A 21,702-nucleotide genomic window follows, 5' to 3' on the forward strand; every position below is an offset into this window, starting at 1 on the left:
GGCGGCGGCGGTGCGCGTGCGGGGCCGGCGGCGCGGTCACGGCCGGTGGCCCAGAGGAGGCCGCGGCGGCGTCGGTCACGGGTGCGGCGCGGCGGCGGTCAGGCGGCCGGGATAGATCGAAGAGGAGGGCGCGGCGGCGACGACAGATCGAAGAGGAGGGCGCGGCGGCGACAGTACTTACGGCCGGGCCGGCGACAGATCGAAGAGGAGGGCGCGGCGGCGGCGGCGGCGATCACGGGCGGCGCGGCGAGACGTCGAGGGCGCACGGCGCGCGGCGGCCGGCGGCGGCGAAGTCGGCGAGACGGTCGGGCGCGCGAAGACGAAGTGAACGAGGAAGACGAAGTGCGGAGACGAAGTGCGGCGCGCGGTATTTATAGGGAACCCCCTTTAGTCGCGGTTGGGGTCGCCAACCGCGACTAAGACTTACCTTTAGTCGCGGTTGGCGACCCCAACCGCGACTAAAGGGATTTTCGCCCGGTTTTTAATTTCCCGCGCGCAAGGACCTTTAGTCGCGGTTGGCCGAGCCAACCGCGACTAAAGCTCTTTTTTGAAAATACTTTTCTTTTTTGAAAATCATATAATACATATAATATATCAAAAAATTCAGAAAAATAAAACTAATTCAATTCAAAATTTTAAAAATACAAATAATATATCAAAAAAATCAGAAAAAAAACTAATGCAATTCAAAATCTTAAAAATACAAATAATATATCAAAAAATTTCAGAAAAATAAAACTAATTCAAATAAAACTAATTCATTTCAATATGTTAAAAATACAAATAATATATCAAAAAATTAAGAAAAATAAAACTAATTCAATTCAAAATGTTTAAAATACATATAATATATCAAAAAATTCATAAAAATAAAACTAATTCAATTCAAAATCTTAAAAATACAAATAATATATCAAAAAATTCAGAAAAATAAAACTAATTCAATTCAAAATTTTAAAAATACAAATTATCAAAAATTCATAAAAATAAAACTAATTCAATTCAAAAGTTCGTTGGCCCCCTCTTCCCGCCTCTTTCCACGAGCCCCCTCTTCCCTCCTCGTCTTCCCGCCATTTCTTCCCTGTCTTCCCGCCTCTTTCTTCCCGCCGAGTTGTTTCCCGCCAATTTCTTCGGCCTCTTTCTTCCCGCCAATTTTTCCCCGCCAATTTCTTCCCGCCACTTTCTCCCCGCCTCTTTCTTCCCGCCTCCTGTCTTCCCGCTCCCATTTTTCCCGCCATTTGTCACTACATATAGGTAGCCCGGCTTAGCCGACATCACATCTCTACAATCTCTCATCACTCTCTCATGGCTTCCACCGCACCCACTCTAACCTACCGGCGGGTGGAGGAGCTTTGCGCCTCGAACTACCCTTGCCCTCCGGGCTACCGCGTCCCTGCCGGGCTGGAGCCTAGCGCCGGCGGCGTGCCGGTCCCTCCCGTCCCTCGAGTGCTGCGCGCCCGGGCGGCCATCACGAACCACTACTACCTCGACCTCACGCCGGAGCGGCGGATGAATCCCCGTTGGCATCCCGATAACCGGCATACTTGGGACGCCTTCTTCATCAATAGGCGTGAGAGGGCGCTCGCCGGGTATGAGGAGGACGGTGCTGCCTCCTGGAAACTTCCACGAGGCCGGCCGTCGGCTATGGTGGTACGGCCGGACTCGCGGAGCGTCATGGACTACATCACGGCCGGCGATATCCCCCGCTGCGCTACCCTCGGTTCGAGCCACGAGCGCCGCCCGGCGACGGCGGCGACGGCGGCGGCGACGACGCCGGCAACTTAGAAGGCGACGACTACCGGTACAACGGCGGCGGCTATGAAGACTACGAGTATGCATATTATACGCCTAGGCGGGAGTATGACTAAATCACTCCAAATTTCATGTATGCGGGAGTATGACTTAGTCACTCCAAATTTCTGTATGAAGGAGTATGACTTAGTCACTCCAAATTTCTGTATGAAGGAGTATGACTTAGTCACTCCAAATTTCTGTATGAAGGAGTATGACTTAGTCACTCCAAATTTCTGTATGAAGGAGTATGACTTAGTCACTCCAAATTTCTGTATGAAGGAGTATGACTTAGTCACTCCAAATTTCAAATTTCATGTATGCATGCGGGAGTATGACTTAGTCACTCCAAATTTCATGTATCATCGAGTGCTATCTCGAGTCAATTGAATCATTCGAAAATGGACACCAAACACATCACGGGTAATATAATTCACATGATTCATTCAACAAAGTTTGGTACAATAAATTATTACACATCATTTCTTCCCTTGTGTCCCTGCTTGCTTACGATTGTGCCGTATCCATGGAGCATCCTCATCATTTAACTTAATGCTTGGGTCGGTGTTCACTTTGAAGGGCGGAATTTCAGCAAACATATTATAATCTTCTGACATGTCTGTCTTGTCCTCCACTCCGACGATGTTTCTTTTCCCTGAAAGAACAATGTGGCGCTTTGGATCATCGCACGATGTACGATCGTTTTCTTATCTTTCCGTTTCCTCGGTTTGCTACTCATGTCCTTCACATAGAAAACCTGAGCGACATCTTTCGCTAGGACGAATGGTTCGTCAAGGTAACCAAGATTGTTGAAATCCACCATTGTCATTCCGTATTGCTGGTCCACCTTTACCCCACCTCCTGTTAGCTTGAACCATTTGCACCGGAACAAAGGGACCCTAAAGGAGGGTCCATAGTCAAGTTCCCATATCTCCTCTATGTAACCATAATATGTGACCTTTTGCCCATTCTCGGTTGCTTGCATCAAAGCGGACACCACTCGTTTTGGTTGGTGCTCTTTTTATCTTGGGCGATCGTGTAAAATGTATTCCCATTTATCTCGTACCCTTGGAAAGTCGTTATAGTCGAAGATGGTGTCTTGGCCAACATGTACGAGCTGATCTACAACCTTATTGTCACTCATTAAATGTTTTCTCAACCAACTGCCGAAAGTCTCCATGTGGGCCTTCCTAATCCGGGATTCGGGCTTCCCGGGGTTGTCCGAGCGTAAAATATTCTTGTGTTTCTCAAAGTACGGAGCCACCAAGCTGGAATTGGTCGAAGCTGTGTGGTGTGCTTCGGTCGAGAGAATGGCCGTCCATACATATCATTGATTTCCTTCCGATCGTGCCTTTTCCACTTAGTCTCCCCTCGTGCCGCGATTGAGGAAGACCAATCGGCTTAAGGTCGGGAACAAAGTCAACACAAAACTCAATTACCTCCTCATTTCCATAGCCCTTGGCGATGCTTCCTTACGGCCTAGCACGGTTACGAACATATTTCTTTAATACTCCCATGAACCTCTCGAAGGGGAACATATTGTGTAGAAATACAGGACCGAGAATGGAAATCTCATCGACTAGGTGAACCAGGAGGTGCGTCATAATATTGAAGAAGGATGGCGGGAACACCAACTCGAAGCTGACAAGACATTGGATCACATCGTTCTGTAACCGTGGTAGAACTTCTGGATTGATTACCTTCTGAGAGATTGCATTGAGGAATGCACATAGCTTCACAATGGCTACTCGAACATTTTCCGGCAGGAGCCCCTCAAAGCAATCGGAAGCAATTGCGTCATAATCACGTGGCGGTCGTGAGACTTCGGGTTTTGGAACTTTTTCTCCGCCATGTTTATTATTCCCTTTATATTGGACGAGAATCCTGACGGGACCTTCATACTGCTCGGGCATTCAAAAAAGATGACCTTCTCTTCTTTGGTCGGAGCGTAGGCGGCACGACCTTGAAACCGTTCCGGATGCTTGTCATCGGGGTCTTTCAAACTTTGCTTGAGTCCTGCCGTGCTTCCTTTGTATCATTTGACTTCCCATACACGCCCAAGAAGCTTAGGATGTTCACGCAAATATTCTTCGTAACGTGCATCACGTCGATTGCAGAGCGGACTTCTAGGACTTTCCAATATTCTAGCTCCCGGAATATAGATTTCTTCTTCCACATGGCTACGTGCCCGTCGGCTCCCTTCGGAACTGATTGTCCGCCGAGGACCCTTTCCAAAGATGACTTTCAAACCCTTGACCATATCAAATACCTCGGCACCGAGTGTGTTCCGCAGGCTTCGGCCGGTGATCTGCCTTGCCGTTGTAATGCTTGCCTTTCTTTCTTCTTGGATGACCTTTTGGAAGAAATCGACGATGCCCAAGGTACACGTTCTTCTTACAATTTGGCAAATGTACACTTTCGGTCTCATGTAAGCGGTGCGTGCATGCATTGTATCCCTTATTTGACGAGTCCCGAAAGGTTACTAAGAGCAGGCCAATCGTTGATGGTTACGAAAAGCAACGCTCGTAGGTCAAATTCCTCTTCTTTGTGCTCATCCCACACACGGACACCAGGTCTGCCCCACAGCTGTAAAAGCTCATCAACTAATGGCCTTAGGTACACATCGATGTCGTTGCTTGGGTTGCTTCGGACCTTGGATGAGCACCGGCATCATAATGAACTTCCGCTTCATGCACAACCAAGGAGGAAGGTTGTAGATGCATAGAGTCACGGGCCGAGTGCTATGGCTGGAGCTCTGCTCGCCAAAAGGATTCATGCCATCCGTACTTAGACCAAATCTTATGTTCCTTGCGTCGGCTGCAAAATCTTTGAACTCTCTGTCGATCTTTCTCCATTGCGTTCCATCCGCGGGGTGTCTCAACTCCCCGTCCGACTTACGGTCCTCTTTGTGCCATCGCAACAACTTGGCATGCTCTTTGTTCCCGAACGGACGTTTCAACCGTGGTATTATAGGAGCATACCACATCACCTTGGCGGGAACCCTCTTCCCGGGTTTACGGCCCTCAACATCGTCACCGGGGTCATCGCCTCGATCTTATAACGCAATGCGGTGCATACCGGGCATTCATTCAAATTCTCGTATTCACCGCGGTAGAGGATGCGGTCGTTGATGCATGCATGTATCTTCAGAACCTCTAAACCTAGAGGGCGAGACAACCTTCTTTGCTTCGTACGTAGTGGCGGGCAACTCGTTATTCTTTGGAAACATATTCTTCAACATTTTCAGCAAGTTTTCAAATGCCGAGTCAGCTACACCTGCCTGTGCCTTCCATCTCGGCGAATCCGGTGTGCAGCCCAGCTTTTTCGGACCATCGTCGCATCCGGGGTACGAGCGCCTTCCTGTGATCCCCTAACATGCGATCCAAATTCTCCCTCTCTTTTTCCGTTTCGCAGCGTCTCCGTGCATCAGCAATGGTCCGACCAAGATCATCAACGGGATCATCACGTGCCTCTTCTTCACCTTCCCCTTCACCTTCAGCATCCTCCATGAAAGTATCACCGAAATGAGAAAGATAGCTTTCATCATTGAAATCATCCCCTTCTTCATCTTCTTCCATTATAACCCCTCTTTCTCCATGCTTGGTCCAACAATTATAGCTTGGCATGAAACCGTGCCGAAGCAGGTGCATGTGAACATCTCTTGAGGAAGAGTAACCCTTCCGATTCTTACACTTAACACATGGACGAGATAACAAAACCCCACCGCTTGTTCGCATTAGCCACTACGAGGAAATCTTTCAAACCCGTACTTGAACTCGCCGGAGAGTCGGTTACCGTACATCCATTGCCGATTCATCTGCATTATTATAATATAAAATATATAATTAACCATCATGCATTTGTTAAACTAACTAGCTACAAACAATATAAATTAAACAATGAACTACACACACATGCATATTTTATCAATGACACATCAAAGGTTCAAGTTGCTAACCGCGATCGAGGAGGAAAAAATAAATGAGAAAGCTCAAGTGTGACTCCAACACTTCATATCATGTTTGTTTCATGCTCTTGGGGCATTTCATCAAACACCTTATGTGCATAAGAGGAACCAAAAGCAAACCTAACACTCACTTGTGAAGTTTGTGAAGAGAATGGCTCCAAATGGCTAAGTGTTGGCTGCTTGGATGGGTATATATAGGGGAGGGGCTTTAGTCCCGGTTGGCCCGGCCAACCGCGACTAAAGGCCTTCGAGCACCTTTAGTCGCGGTTGGGCTGGCCAACCGCGACTAAAGCCCCCACGTGCACCGGCTGGCCACCGTGCGCCCTGGGCCCAGGCCTTTGGTCGCGGTTCGCCACACGAACCGCGACTAAAGACCCCATTAGTCGCGGTTCCTTTACCTTCGCGACTTATGGGGCTTCCCGGAAGCCTGTTTTTCCACCAGTGGGTTATGGCGCAGCGGCCAATACTAATTGTTGGTGCCTCTTTGTGAATCTTGTGTACTCTTTGTGAATCTCACGGATGGCTCGGATCGCGCCATGATGGTCATCCAGGTCGTGACCGATGGACTGCAGTCTCGCTGATTTGTTGGTGCCTCTGGCGCCACAGGAATGCCATCGTGTTTAACCTTTCAGTGGAGTCCATAATCAGGAAAAGCCCAGGATACAACATGGAGTAAAGCGGGCCTCATTAGCAGATACCCCATCACGCACCGCATCTCAATTTATGCCGGTTGTGACCTAAAATATGGCCCGCTCAGAGGCTGCAACCAGACCCACAATAGCAAAACGCAATGTGGTAATACCTTACGGCGGCCCATCAACTCTGTATAAAAGTGGGAGTGAGGGGCTAGATGTGGCACCCGGCTCCCATCCATTTCCGCCTCTTCCGCCTCCCACCACCGCCACAACCAAATCGGCGCCGCCTGCGGCTTCCTCGCCTCCAAACCTCCACCTACTACCCCAATGGTAGGAGCCAATTTCACGCGTGGTGGGCGCACATCTCCGAGAAAGCGCGCCAGTGAGGCGCACTATCACGCCAAAATCCGCGCTCAACCGCGTGGTTCAGCCTCCTCCCAAGCGAGTAACGGTGGGGACAATGACTTGGAGCACTTGGAACTCGGGAGGGGTGCCCAGAGGACAAAAAGAGCAAAGTTGGCATGGGCCCACCCTGGGCCGCACCTCCCATGCTCTTTTTCTCCTTGAGTGTCGCCATCCGTTTGTCCTCAATTCATATTCGAAGTCTTTACCTAAAAATGCCTATAAAAAGGACCATAGAGGCGTTCTGGAGGGAGGCGATCACGAAAATACATAAACACTTAAACAAAGCAAGAACCAGCGAAGATTAGAGGGGAAAACACCGGTGGATCTCTACCTTATTCAACATCTCTACCATCATCACCATGAAGAAGAGGGAGTAGTCCATCTCTAGACTATCGGTTTGTGATAGTAGCTTGATCTAGTTCTATCTTGTGCTATCATTGATTTAGTACCATATGAGCTACCCAACATGTTATGGTAATCCACTAGTACCGACCTGCTACTTAGAGCCGGTTTTGGCCCTTCGTCCTCAAACGGTTATGCTATCCGACTTAAAGCCTCGGTCTCTAATAGCATGCCAACCTGAGACGGTTCTCGTTCCGGCTCAAAGAACAACAACCTCAGACGGGCAGTAATATGAAGTGTCTCCATAGATCGGTAAGCCTCAGACAGTTTCTTTTCACAACCTGTTCTAATAATTCTGGAGCTTCAGACGGTATGTATTCCCGTCTGAAAAACGATGTCGTCCTGAGATGTTTATTACTCATGATCGCCTAAAATACTTTGCTTAACTGAGACTGGTTTAAGAGGTACATTATGCCAGGTTGCCTCAAAATTCTTTTAAATAATAAGTAAATATGCAGCAACGTAACTTAATCGCAGTCATGATTCAGTTAACAGCGATGCATATAGTTGGGGAAATCCATACGCACTAAAAGTGCACATATATATGCAACAAATTTTATAGTAATCCATACAGACTAGAAGTGCAGATATATATACATCAAACTAGCAGTTTACAATCCATTATGTTGATGCAGCTAAGCGAATCACTGCTAAATTCAAACTTTTGCGCAAAGACCTCAAGAAATGGGCTAGGACTCTATCATCCATCAAGGAAGATATTGCTGATTTAAATTCCCTGATCTCTCTTATAGATGTCATTGAAATTTTCAGAGATCTCTATGACATGGAAAGATCTTTTAGAGTTGCCATGAAAAATCATTTGGCCAATCTTTTGCAGCAGCAGTTAGTTTACTAGAAGCAAAGGGGAAAGATTAAGTGGGTTACTTTGGGGGATGAAAATTCTAAGTTCTTCCATTCTATGGCTTCCTCTCAGAAAAGCAAGAATCATATTGCCACTATTAATGATAGTTCTAGAGTTCCTGTCAGTGATCATTCTGCCAAGGCTACTCTGCTTCCCCATGCTTATAAGGCTAGGGCAATCAGAGAACACTTCTTCTCTAAACCCATTTGCACACTTGTTGAACACTAATGGTCTTGATCTTGCTTTCTTAGAAGCTCCCTTTACCCATGAGGAAATTGATCGATGCAGTCATTAAGGAGTTTCCAAACAACAAATCTCCAGGGCCCGATGGCTTTAATGATGAGTTTCTCAGAAAATGTTGGCCTATTATCAAGAAAGATTTCTATGACTTATGTGAACAATTTTATCAGGGAAATATTTGTCTTCAGAGCATAAATAGTTGCTACATTACCCTGGTACCAAAAAAGGACAATGCTGAGACTGTCAATTATTTTAGACCAATCTCTCTGCTCAATTGTACCTTAAATCTTATCACCAAATTACTGGCTAATAGATTACAAACTGTCATTCGGAGCATCTTACATGAGAATCAATATGGATTTATCAAGTCTAGAACTATTCAGGATTGCCTAGCATGGGCTTATGAATACTTGCATTATTGTCATAAAGCTAAAAAGGAAGTAGTGGCCTTCAAGATTGATTTTGAAAAGGCCTTTGATAAAGTCAATCACTCCTTCATTTTGGCAGTTTTAGAGGCAAAAGGCTTTGGTCCTGTTTGGTGTTCTTGGATACAACAAATCTTGGCCTCTGCAACATCTTCTGCGCTTTTGAATGGTATACCTGGGTCTTTCTTCCACTGTAAAAGAGGAGTAAGACAAGGTGATCCTCCCTCACCTTTATTGTTTGTTTTGGCTGCTGATGTATTGCAATCACTTGTCAATGAAGCTATGAGTAATAGTCTTCTCACTAGACCCCTGGCCTTGCAATGCTCCACAACTTTTCCCATCTTGCAGTATGCTGATGACACTCTTGTCATCCTACAGGCAGATGTGCAACAGCTTAGACATCTCCAACAGCTCCTACAGGATTTTGGAAATATCTCTGGTTTGAGAGTTAATTATTCCAAATCCAGCCTAATTCCAATAAATGTTGCTGAGGAAGGAGTTACAACTTTCACTGAAGCTCTTCATTGTCAGAAAGGGAGCTTTCCCTTCACATATTTGGGACTACCTTTAAGCACAACCAAACCTAGGAAGGAATTTTTCCTACCACTCATACAGAGTGTTCAAAGAAGGCTTCCAGCTTGTGCTATGTACTTAAACTATGGCAGTAAGTTAAGGATGGTTAACTCAGTTCTTTCATCCCTGCCTATGTTTTATCTTTGTTCCCTAAAGGTTTACAAATGGGTGATTGAAGAAGTTGATAAGTATAGAAGGCATTGTCTATGGAAAGACAAAGATTTGCAGAAAAAGACACCTCCCCTTGCTGCATGGGACTTGGTTTGTCGGCCAAAAGATCAAGGAGGTTTGGGAGTGCTTAACCTTTCAGTCCAGAATGATTGTTTACTTATGAAACACCTTCATAAATTCTACAGCAGAGCTGACCTGCCTTGTGGTAAAAATGTCTTGGGAATTATATTATTCCAACTACCTCCCTCCAGCTAGAACTAGAGAAGTCTCTTTTTGGTGGAGAGATTGCTTGAAAATGCTCCCAACTTTTAAAAATTTGGCTGAATGTGATTTCATCCAAGGAAACTCCATTCTTCTGTGGTAGGATAAGTGGGCTACTCAGAGCTTGAAAGAAACATGGCCACACCTATTCTCCTTCTGTAAAGATGAAGATATTTCCATTAGACAGGCCCTGCTTGCTCATGATATGGCTGATGTTTTTCACCTTCCTTTATCCGAAGAGGCTTTGCTGCAATTCCAACTTTTTCAGGCTATGATCTTGAATCTGGAGCCAACTGATGATTTTGATACTTGGACAGTTTTTGGGAATTCTGTTGCCACCAAAACATCCACAGTTTATAAGTCCCTCATGGATTTGGGTGGTACTATACAAGCCGTTAATTGGATGTGGAAAGGTTGTTGTCAGCAGAAACATAAGGTTCTTTTGGTTGCTGATTCATAATCGTCTAAATACTAGAGCTATGTTGCAAAGGAAGAATTTCTTCATGGATAATTACTCATGTATAATGTGTGGACAAAATGAGTTATAAACCAGAAATCATCTATTCTTCCAATGGCCTTTTGCCCAGATGTGTTGGAGATATCTCTGCCCAGCGTGGACTCCTCCCCAACAGCTAGATATTCAAAGTTTTATTGCTAGCCTGAAGCTTTCCCTCAATGTTCCATTTTTTACGGAGTTGATCATGTTGATTACTTGGGCCATCTAGACTACTCGAAATGATTTCATCTTCAAAAGTACTCCACCAAGCCTGTACAGATGTCGAAGAAAGTTCAAGGATGAAGTTCTGCTTCTTCTCCATAAGACTCCTAGAAAGTCTTATGCTGGCCTCAAGTCTTGGGTTGAGAGATTTCGATAATCCCAGATAAGTTTGTTCTTTTTTTCTTCTTCCTTTTGGGCTTAGGGCCTTCTAGTTAGATAGCTATTGCTTAGCTCTAGCAATCTGCTTTCCTTTTCTTGTACATATAAACTTTTGAAAATTTTATAAATATACACAGTGGGGAAACCCACTAATTTGCCTCAAAAATATATACTTAGTATCTAATATTTATCATTCCATTAATATTAGGCTGGAAGAGCCTCAACCAGAAGTGTAGCTCTCCATCACCTATTTCATTAAAGGAGAAAAAGACACTGTCACCCTCTTTTAAGTTGAACCTACTCACCATATTCTATCTAATTAAATTTGGGGCACCGCTAGGAATCGGCTCCCGATATTTGCTCCCTATCAGACCAGAATTTTACCCTAGGTTTGAAAGGTGTTTGACCCTAGTATTCTCAGCTAGGCGCGCGTGGTTCCTTCCATGATCAAAGGGATTGACTACATGCTTGGTTTGTAAAAACTGCTCCCAATAATTACTCCCGTGAAGCACGCGCATGCATTTTTTTTTCTTAAAAAACTGCTCCCAGTAACCGCTCCCATAATGCCCCCCTTAACTTCCTCTTCAGGATTGACTCTTCGCAGAAGAGGAATAAAAGGACACATAAAAGCTGAGTTTCATGGGAAGTCTGTGTGACGCATATTTTTTTAGTAAGAAGCATAATTTTTAATAAGAAGAAAGATATTATTATAGCAAGTACAATAAGTTCTAGTCAGCTGACTAAAAGGATTAACATAACATATTTGTATTTAGTTGGAGGATAAAGAAGAGGAGAGAGATTGTAAATGGGCTCTTATGCAAGAACTAGCTCTAGCACGTGCTCCTAGGCAAGTTGTGTGTATGAAATGTTGGTTATCATTGAAAAAGTAGTACGGAGTATATTCTTATAGCCAACTATTATACTTGTTTTCTACATGTTAGCTATAGATGACATGATATCTTGCTTATAGCTAACAACTGGCTATACTATTGAAGTTGCTCTAACATCGGTAGTATTATAATTTGTGCAAAGATTTATTTTTAGATTTCGGAGCAACCAAGTTGGCAGTAGAAAGCACACGCAACCCTAGTAGAATCCATGGCCTAGGAAGTGATGTAATCGTTGGATTTTCCGAAGCATGCCAATTTGTTGTAAAGAAGCATACTCCCTCCGTTTTTTTTTTTTTTGAAAGGGGAGCATACTCCCTCCGTTTTTAAATAATTGGACATCTAGCTTTAAACTTTGTCCACAAAAAAGTGTACTTCTATCTTTCCAATACACTTTAATTGATTCTCTCTTATCGCACGAAAATCAAACTTAATAATATTAAGCACATATTCTTCTTATTTTCTACATGCACTTAGCTTATTGGATGTGAAATAATTAAAGAGAAGAGATACATGTTTCCATTGTATTTTTTACTCTACTACATAATTTATCTTGGAAACCCAGCATGTACACTTATTTATGGACGGAAAGAGTAGTCACGGACATCGTCTCATTTTGGAACGTGTGGGTGCCATCCACGATCATCCAGCCATAACAATCCATGCAAATGGTACGGTTAATGTACATCAATATGTAGTTTTATCAGGCATACCTCATTTATCTTGTCAGAGTTAAATAAGAGAAAGAATAACCATGCCAATTAACGATAATATGGGAACAAAAAATGTCACGAAAAGTCCATAGATCAATGCTTGTATAGCAGTACTTTTGTTATCATTGATAATACAGAACAAAATATGACTAAATAAATTGTAGCCGATGCTATGTTAGCAAAGACAAAACCACAAGGTGGACACTTTTCTCCTACTCCCTCCGATACATAAAAAGTGTCGGAGCTTTAATTTAAATTTAGACTAAATTGAACTGAAGTCGCAAAACTTATTATGGATAGCAGGGAGTAGTAAATTTATCAAACACCGTGTATGCATAGAAGAGTGACGATCAATCGGTTAACAAACCGTACAATGTGAGGGCTATGAACCAGCTTCCCAAGGGAACCACGAATTGCATCAATCAACATGCACTTCAAGAACAAACTGTGGAGTTCATCCACAGAATCAAGATTTGGGCATCCATGGACAAGATCAAAGGTGTACGCCGGCGAGTAAGAACAACACGAGTAAGCTATGGGAGGGAGAAGAGGAGGAATGAGGTAGGGAAATGTTACCAGAGAGGCCGCGAGTTTCCACGCACTGGGGTGAGATCGAACCAATGGCTGCGGCAGTGGTGATAGGTTTTGGACACAACCGCGCAGGGTTAGTTAGGAAATTAAGAAGTTTTTCTCCTACTTAAAGTGGACGTGGCGGGTCACAAATTCCCGTTACATGCGGATAAAGACTATTGATACAACATCTCAAAACTCGTCTCTAACAATATGCTCCTCGGAGTAGCTGGTATTTTCGAGACAAAATCAATTTTGTCAATAACATCCACGAGTCCCTTCTTTTTCTTGCAACGACTAAATACCATGTTCGAAACTTTAGCATCTGAGTATTAAATTATATTTTACTTCAAATGAATGTACATAACAATTGAATGATCCTCGCGCAGCATACTAGTGATGGGCCATCCACACCCGAACATCATTGTTTATGTATACCAGTGACGGTTATATAAACCAGCATGTCACTGGTAATAGGAATACCAACGCCGGTTGAGCATACTTTACCATTACTAATGTGTCCTACAACTGCCTGGCGACCTTGACCAATGACGGGCATAATACTGCCCGTCACTGATACCTGTTACTAGTGACATGCACGTTTTTACCCGTCACTAATTTGCTGACGGTTACAAACCTATCCTACGGTAATGCTTTCCTAAAAATTAAATTACTAGAAGAAAAGTTTATCCAAATGTATGTATAGCGGATTTGAGCCGATGGGATAAGTGGAATACGAATCAAGCTGACGTTTTAATCACCATGCATGCAATGTTAAGGGAATGCTACATGGTATACCCACTTCACAGTTCGTTGATCACCATGCATGCACGGTTAAGGGAATGATCACTATGCATGCAAGGGTTAATTGACGAATGACCACAAGAGCTTCGTACGTGCTGCCATATACCATTGGCCTAACATACACATGATTAAATTTTCTATTTAGAGCAAGTTCAATAGTAGAGCCAACTGTTGGCTATAAGTCAAGTACCATATCATCTATATCATCTTAGAACCAATATGTACAATAGTGGGTTATAAAATTGTACTACTTTATTAGTGCATGGCCCACCATTCACTCTCACATAGTGCCTACGAGCATGTGCTAGAGCTGGCTCTTGCATAAGAGCCCACTCCTCTTCTATCCTCCTCCTATCTCTCCTCCAACTAAGAAATAATATATTATTTTAATCCTTATAGCCAGCTGATTATGACTTATTGTACTTGTTCTTAGGGAGAGCTAGCTTTCTACGTAAGCGCACTCATAAACGAAGGCCGGCACGCAATGGAAACACCGATGCACTCGGTAGCAAGTCATGGACGGCGTCTCATTTTGGACCGTGTCGGTGCCGTCCACGATCGATCGTGCCATAATCAGCCATGTAAAATTGCAAATGGTAAGTCTATCCTACCGAGTACCGACTCTCTCCGCAAGTATAAAATACGAGGGATGTGTGTGTGTTACATTTACAAGCTGCAAGCAAGTTTTTCTAGTTGCACATCTAAAGTTGTTGATCCGATCGAGAGGTGAGCTAGATGGAGTTTCGGGGTGCGGAGGCTGATGCGGTGGTTGCACAGGACGGTAGCGGAGGCTACACGTCGATCGCCGGTGCCCCCGCGAATGCACCGCGCATGTGTACGAAGCGGTAAACCATACACGTGAACATGGCTGGTCTATAGATATTGGAGCCCCCAGGACGAAACGACATCCAGGACCCATTGTTCACAATAACGTAGTTTTCTTGGCAGGGGACCATGGCCCCCTACTTCGGAATTTTTTAAAGATATTTATTTATGTTAAATTTCTATATATTACTTAAAATTTAAGCATGATTGGTGTTCTAGCCCCTTAACTATCTCCGTCACACATAAAAAACTTAAAAAAATTAGTATTGGGCAAGAGAAATATTAGGATAATGCAATAAAAAACTAAGAAATATTTACATTTAAAAGATCCATGGTGTTCGAAATCTTGAAGAAGACGTTTGAAAATATTTATTTCTATTGATCGAGTGAACTATGCCTTTTTTTGTTGAAAGATATTGAAGTAGAGACTCGCTAAGCTGCAACTTGAATCTTGTATATTTTATAGAATTATTCGAAACAGTACATCCTAAAGCCTAAATTTTAAAATAATTTTTTGGTAAAAGGCACGGTAAACTGCAGCTTAGGGCATCTATATTTTCTAGACTTACTTTAAACTCTACAACATGAATATAAGTATATATATCAAGTAAGTAAAGAAATCTTGGGTTGGGGTCCTCGCTCCTGAAGGCATGGGGCGAGCGCCCTTTACCCTGACCTATGGGCAAGCCCTGAGGATAAGCATATGCACTGCACTGCACAATGCGTTGCCTCTAAGCTTAAATTTCTATAGCTAATCGGTCAAATCCTTAAAAAAGACCGACCTTTACGAAGGGAAGGCCATTCTCTCCACACGCGACAAGTGGCACGCTGTGGTGTCAGAAATTTCCTTGGAATTGATCTCCGTGCTCGCCACGTTTCGCAAGAGGAAGCCATGTGGGTATGAGGGAGGAGAGAGAAGAACAGGGGAGGCTGGGTTGTCTCACCTTTTTTCCTTTTAATTTTTAGATTCGTTTTTAAATGAAATATCTTGAGAACCGTAAGTTCAAATTACAAACCGTTTTCACTTTTGTGACCCTCAGTCGAGATCTTCAAAACTAGATTCATGTTGATAGGTTTTGAGATAATAAAGAAAATCGTACTTCCAATACTAGTATGTTATACTCTTGGTGTGTACATAATTGTACTCGTGCTTGAACTGATAAGTACTTCTGTTTTTAGTGTATTTTATTCATTTTTTCCCTCTACTCAGTAAAATTGTACTTGATTGTACCAGTACTTGCTTGTTTGCGCAACTGTATTTCTGTACCAGTACTTATTTGTGAGCGCGACTGTCTGTACATATACTTCATCGTCTCTGTGGCTGTACTTGTACTTGCTTATGTGTGCAGTTGTACTTTTATACGTGTAATCGCTCATGTGTGTAATTGTACTTGTACTTGTTCGTGTGTGCAGTTATATTTCTGCATATGTACTCACTCTTGTAGTAATTGTACTCTGTTGTTTACTGAGTTGTACTTTGCTTTGTATGTGACTATACTCGTGCTTTATACCTAATTGTACTCGAGTGTTTACCAAGTTCTACCTGCATTTAGATATATGTAATTGTACTCAGGTTTTCACTGAGATATCCTTGTGCTCGCACATATTGTTCGCGTTGGCCAGTCGGCCGCACACGAACACGTACTTGAATTGGCTGGTTTACCTACAAATAGGTACAGGCTCGTGGAAGTAGAGGTACATGGATCTGAATACGCACGTTAGTCAACTTCCAAATTCCATTGATTTGTTCGGGCATGGGATTTGGCACGCTGTAGGATCAGTACAGTTTCTTTTTTTTTTTTAGAAAATTCGTAGTGAATATATAAATTTTATGCGACCCACGATCGAGCAGATTGAAATGAACAAGCTAGCTGTGAGGACCAGGACTTAGCACCTCCATGCTGATGGCGTATGCGATATTGGACAGCAAATTGGCATCGTCATCCTCCTTGCTCATCGGATTCTTCATGGCGCTCCCCTGGAACAAGAGAATGTCGCAATCGTCGGGCATATCAGAGGCAGCGCTCAACTTTTCGGACGCGGCGTCGACCTGCCCGACACGGAACTCGTGGAGCGCGGCCGCCAGCATACCGTCCATCTCCCTGTATATGCTGAGGCACGCCTGGAGGTTGTGGACGAGATCGGCGAGGACGAGCACAGTCGACGTGACGTTGGCCGCGGTTAGGTTGGCCGCGGCGACCGCGAGCTCGCGAGTGTCCATGGCGGACGCGGCCGCGGGGTCGGCGGAAAGCGTGCCCACGCAGGTCTCCTTGGGCACCCGCTGGGTGAAATTGGATATCGCGGCGCATGCCTTGGTGATTAGAGGTGCTGGAGTGCCGACGGCGAGGCCGCCATCTCTAGACACAAGAAGGAGGAGGGTGAGGAGAAGAGCAAATTGCTGGATCGCCATGGAAATCCTTATACTCACCATATGACTCCTATATTGCAATGGGGGTAATGACCATCGTCGTGTATATTTATGCAGGCGAGGAGAGGGAAGAAAAATGACAGTAATTGGAATGAAATCAATACATTGAAATAAATCGATATTGTGTTTGAAATATGTACCAAATCAATCAGATATTAATGATGGAATTCAAATGAGAGAAATAAATTACTGACCTTAATTAAATACTACGTGAATAAGATACTCCATCCTTTTTTATGAATAAGCACACGCTTTTGATGATTTATCTTTCATCAAAGATTAGTTCAAAATATACATGGATTATTAGACAAAAATTGGAATCCTAATGACGTGTTTTTAATATAAATTTCAACGATTTTTTTTGTATATAATATAATTGAGATATTGTGGCTGAAATTCTAGATCAAATATGAATCTTGGAAAGCACATACTCCCTCCGTCCCGTCGATTGCGCGGTTACCGAGTAAGACGAACAGGCAGAGCAGATGAAGCGTGATGTGGCCCAGCAAAACATCAAGTATGGAGCAAACTGGGCCTTCGGCTGAATTACTACTGCTAAAGAATAGGCCTATGCGATCACAGTTAAAGAATTAAACTTATTTTTCCAGTAAGGTCGCTAATTCTTGCAGCTCCAGCTAATAGGAACGCTCGGGCAGCTCGCCGGAGTGCATGCAAATGCAAGTGCCAGGGTCGAGCCCAGGCACGTGCCCGGACGGTAAATCCGCCCCTGGATTTAGGCACACGTGCAAGACTAATAAACTGAAAAAGAGGAAGTACGTATTATTGAAATGAGGGAGTAAATCACTTACCCGAGTAATTCCGAGATGACTCTCAGTCTTTTGATTTTTTTCTGGGGAAAAAGTAGTGATTGAAAGAGTACTGGTACGCCGGCGGTGCCATGCCAACAAAAGCTTCTATAGCATCCCAGCTGCATAACCAGAGCCTCAAAGAGATTTTGGGGATGTCAGATACAAAACAGCTTCCAGCCGTGATTCCTATATAAAAATTATGTACGCATGAACCCAACAAGGTTTTCCAGCGTCCACAGTCCACCACACAAGAGTAGAGCTAACAGGTTAACAAGTTTGTGGAATATTTGTGTGTTTCATAAATGCGGAATATTCATTCGACGTTCCCGTTGACAGCAAGGCTCTTGTGGTGACTTCGTGAATTTCAAGATTCAATCCGCCGGTCCAGTCTTTCGGAGGTGCTCATAAGGATAGGTGTGCGTGTGTACATTCATAGGGGTGAGTGTATGCGCGCATATGTGAGCTTCTATGTTTGTACTGTATTTCTAAAAAAAAAAGTTTGCCAGAGTGGAGAATCATAGTAAAAAGATGTCACTTCGCTATTCGTCCCGGCCATATCGTTCTCCTTGGACCAATACATCCAAGGGATGGCGCCGCCTCATTTGGCCGGCATCAGTGATCAATACAAAAATAAAATATCAAATTCCACTTTTCACTCCCTAGTTATGTATTTGTGATACTAGTTACGTATGGAGAGATAAACCATCTAGAATACACATTCTAAAATATTTGGACCCTCATTTTTGGTTGCATATCAATTGGGTAAGGAGTGTGGTGATGACCGGTTTTCAAAAATACTAGTACGGTGATGGTGACGAGGAATGAAATAATTCGGTGAGATTAGTCTAGATATAATTGTCAATGACACCCTCCGATCTTTACACATTTTGCTGTGCCACATAGACGAAACACGTGGGTCCTATCTAACAAAAATAAGCAAAATGCTAAACATAGGCAAGGTTGTGTTTTAAGTCTCCTAAATAGGATATTTTAATATAAGTTCAATAAAATGGGGTAATATGTGTCACAAATGCACAATTATAGGGTTAAAAGTGAATTCACTCAAAAAATGATTTATACCTCATGCAAGCTATCTTGCATCTTGCATCACTGCGCTCATGGTGATAACATGAACACCAGCGGAGAAGCGGTGGATCTCGCGGCCTTTTCTGGTGATCAGGAGATGGCACTCGCTACGACGATTGTATAGGCCGTCTTCACGGTTTTCATTATGTTGGTTTCCTCTTTTTTAAACTTCAAAATAACAATAATAATATAAAATTGTCTGAGATTGCTGACAATCTCAAATGAGTAAGAATTTACAAAATCTAATAACAACAATAATATAAATCCAATGAACTGATAAAAAAAAGCTTATTTCAACAATTCCACGCAGCCAAGCAGCATATATCACCGTAATATCGACGCCAACAAAGACACACAAACAAATTATTGGTCCACAAGTATACTTTGGCTTGAATAACTACGATGAACTTTAAGGGGCCCATGCTCTTGCACATACTTCACAACAAATATCTGTTGTAATCATGCATGTGGCTAAGTATACAGCTCGGTGATGGCCATAAACCCAAGAACAGGTCTCGTCTTGTAGTGGCTGAACCCTGCGTCCATGAATATCTTGCGCCACTCATGCTCGTCGCGCTCCTTTCCTGATGTGATCACCATCATCAAAAGATCAAACGTGACTTGTGCTTCCAACATGGCATTCGAATGAGATCCGACGACTATATCCACGATTATCACTTTCCCACCAGATTCCGGGATGGCCTTCTTGCACTCTGTCAAGATCTTGACGCAGTCCTCGTCGTTCCAGTCATGTAGCACATACTGTAATCAACACTTACAAGTTAGTTCATAAATGGATGAAACAACTTAAAAACACAAATTCCAGTCAGTAGTTATTAATGAGTAATCTACCTTGAGGAACACAACATCAGTCGGCGGGATTGAACGCATCATGTCACCTGCGACATACTCGACAACATCGTCGGACGGAATGGTATGGATCACGTTGGGAAGGTCAAGAACTGAACACTTGATGTGCGGGAAGGCCTTGGCAATGGCCCTTGCCGCGGAGCCTGTCCCGCCAGCGACGTCGACCAGCGAGGTTATCCCCTCGAATAGATCGCCATAGTTACTGATGATGAAGTCCATTGCGAACTTGGTGTCAGACCCCATGCCGTCGTTGAAGACCTGGTTCATGTTTTGGTCACGATCCATGACACCCCACAAGTCCGTGCCGTGCGCCATCCTGAACGGCATCTCAACTGCGGCTGCGCCATCGTCGCTCTTGAACCACTCCGATAGGTGCGTGGCGGCCGTCACATGGTATTTGGTGGTCTGCGAAACCACAAACGCCGAGAGGCTCGCGCAGGGCTGGTTGGGACCAACTTCATCCACGAGGAGGCGAGAAACCGGCGTGAGGCCGTATATGCCCGTGGCTTCCCCATTCCCGTGCTCCCCTGCAGCAGGTACATCAACGGAAAAGATACCTACGGTGGACAGAAACCTCATGAGACGAGGAAGGTGAGCCTTCTTGCTCTCGGGCACAGCAATGCTGTTGAGCAAGTCCGGCAGCGTGGCGGCGCCGCCACATCGGTGGATGGCATTGGGGAGGCCGAGGTTGATGGCACACTCGAGGGCCATGGATTTGAGGTAGCTGAAGGTGAGGTTCCAGAGCTCGGTATGGGCCTCGAGGAGCTCTACATTGGAGATGCACTGGTTATTTGCCTCAATGGTATTGCAATTGCAAGATAACTATGGATAGATACTTCTGTGATCAAGGATGGCATGGATTTATAAGCTCATAGAGTCACATTCATCAGCAGGCTCCACGGTGGAGCTTTCTGCTTTCACGCCGAATCATGAGGAGTGCTCCACTACGGGCATGTGTGGCCATATAGCTTTATTTGGAGCTTTGTGCTTCCCACAGCGAAGCATGGATAATGCCATGGCTGGTTGTTGGCACCAACTTCATCCACTAGTGTGGCATGTATAGCCATGTTAACTTTACTTGTAGCCTTGCAATGCCACTAGGCTCAGTGTCAGGTTGGTGGTTAGAATGGTGATGGCATAGTGTGATTTGTTCTTACTATAAGCGGGATGGTCCCTTTTGGACAAAAGCAAGATAGACATAGACGATAGATGAGCAAAAAAACTCATGATAAAGAGGGGGGATAATGACAATATTTAAGTAGCGCCCACTTTATTTGTTAGGTCGCTCAAGCCTCTAGGTATGATGCGCTGCTCTTTAACGAAAATAATCAGCTGTTCTATTTATTTTTGAAAAATGACGATCAATGTATTACTCCTTAGAGCATTCTAACAAATCATGTATATTTTGCTTAGTGATGTATAAATACATCACATTGGGTGAAAAATGACTTTCCAACAGGTGACATACCTGGTGATATAAAATCTGGAGGTGGTGATGTATAATTTGGGGCCAATTGATCCAAATATGCGCTTGCTGGGAGGTGATGTATCCTAAAATGAGTCACCCCGCGAATCCCCAACCGCCAAAATGAAGGTTCGTTCCCACCGCGCGACCCCCACCTACCCCCAACCGCCTCCAGTAACAAAAATCGGCTCAGCCTCCCCTCTCAACGATTCTCCATCGCGTGTCGTGGCCACACCAGCCCCTCCGCCAATCTGAATCGTTCAACGCACCACACAAATAACTATTGATTCTGTCGGTTCCCAGTCCAAGCCAAGGTCGCCTAACGACCTCCGCCTTGCCGCCATCCGTTTTGCTGGCCACAGAGGCATTGGGTCACTCTCCCGCGACCCGATGGCATCCACGTAGGTCACAGATACGCCGAGCTACTGCAAGGGAGAGGAAGCTACCCTTCACCACCGGCGTCAAAACTGCAACCATCTGACAAGCCTCCACCGCTGGCCGAGTCCCACCTCCGTGCGCATAATGTGTTCAACATAAAGTGTCAAAGATAATTTCTTGAACTTTATTTTCTATTTTTTGTTACATTGTGGAAGTACTTTGTAGTCTATATTCTTGTTTTTTAGATGTTTTTTTTAC

General features: G+C 44.2%; 2 protein-coding genes across 2 annotated transcripts; both read right to left on the reverse strand.

Moving 5' to 3' along the window:
- Positions 1–16,275: 16,275 nt before the first annotated feature.
- On the reverse strand, positions 16,276–16,818 carry LOC124681569. Its single transcript, XM_047216462.1, has one exon. The coding sequence runs from the start codon at positions 16,816–16,818 to the stop codon at positions 16,276–16,278; it is 543 nt and encodes a 180-aa protein (XP_047072418.1).
- Positions 16,819–19,022: 2,204 nt separating this feature from the next.
- On the reverse strand, positions 19,023–20,374 carry LOC124681574 (flavonoid O-methyltransferase-like protein Os11g0303600). The gene is made up of 2 exons (XM_047216467.1): positions 19,584–20,374; positions 19,023–19,493 (listed from the first exon to the last, which is right to left on the reverse strand). The coding sequence occupies exons 1-2, from the start codon at positions 20,310–20,312 to the stop codon at positions 19,203–19,205; spliced, it is 1,020 nt and encodes a 339-aa protein (XP_047072423.1). The 5' UTR covers positions 20,313–20,374; the 3' UTR covers positions 19,023–19,202.
- Positions 20,375–21,702: the final 1,328 nt, after the last annotated feature.

The sequence above is a fragment of the Lolium rigidum genome, unplaced genomic scaffold (assembly GCF_022539505.1).
Source record: "Lolium rigidum isolate FL_2022 unplaced genomic scaffold, APGP_CSIRO_Lrig_0.1 contig_47030_1, whole genome shotgun sequence".
Classification (NCBI taxonomy): Eukaryota; Viridiplantae; Streptophyta; class Magnoliopsida; order Poales; family Poaceae; genus Lolium; species Lolium rigidum.

Bases quoted from the DNA above. Each gene is read 5' to 3' on its own strand.
- LOC124681574 (XM_047216467.1), bottom strand. From the start codon at position 20,312: ATGGCCCTCGAGTGTGCCATCAACCTCGGCCTCCCCAATGCCATCCAC. The intron at 19,494-19,583 runs GTAGATTACTCA...TGTTGATTACAG, and splicing joins CTGATGTTGTGTTCCTCAAG to TATGTGCTACATGACTGGAA.
- LOC124681569 (XM_047216462.1), bottom strand. From the start codon at position 16,818: ATGGCGATCCAGCAATTTGCTCTTCTCCTCACCCTCCTCCTTCTTGTG.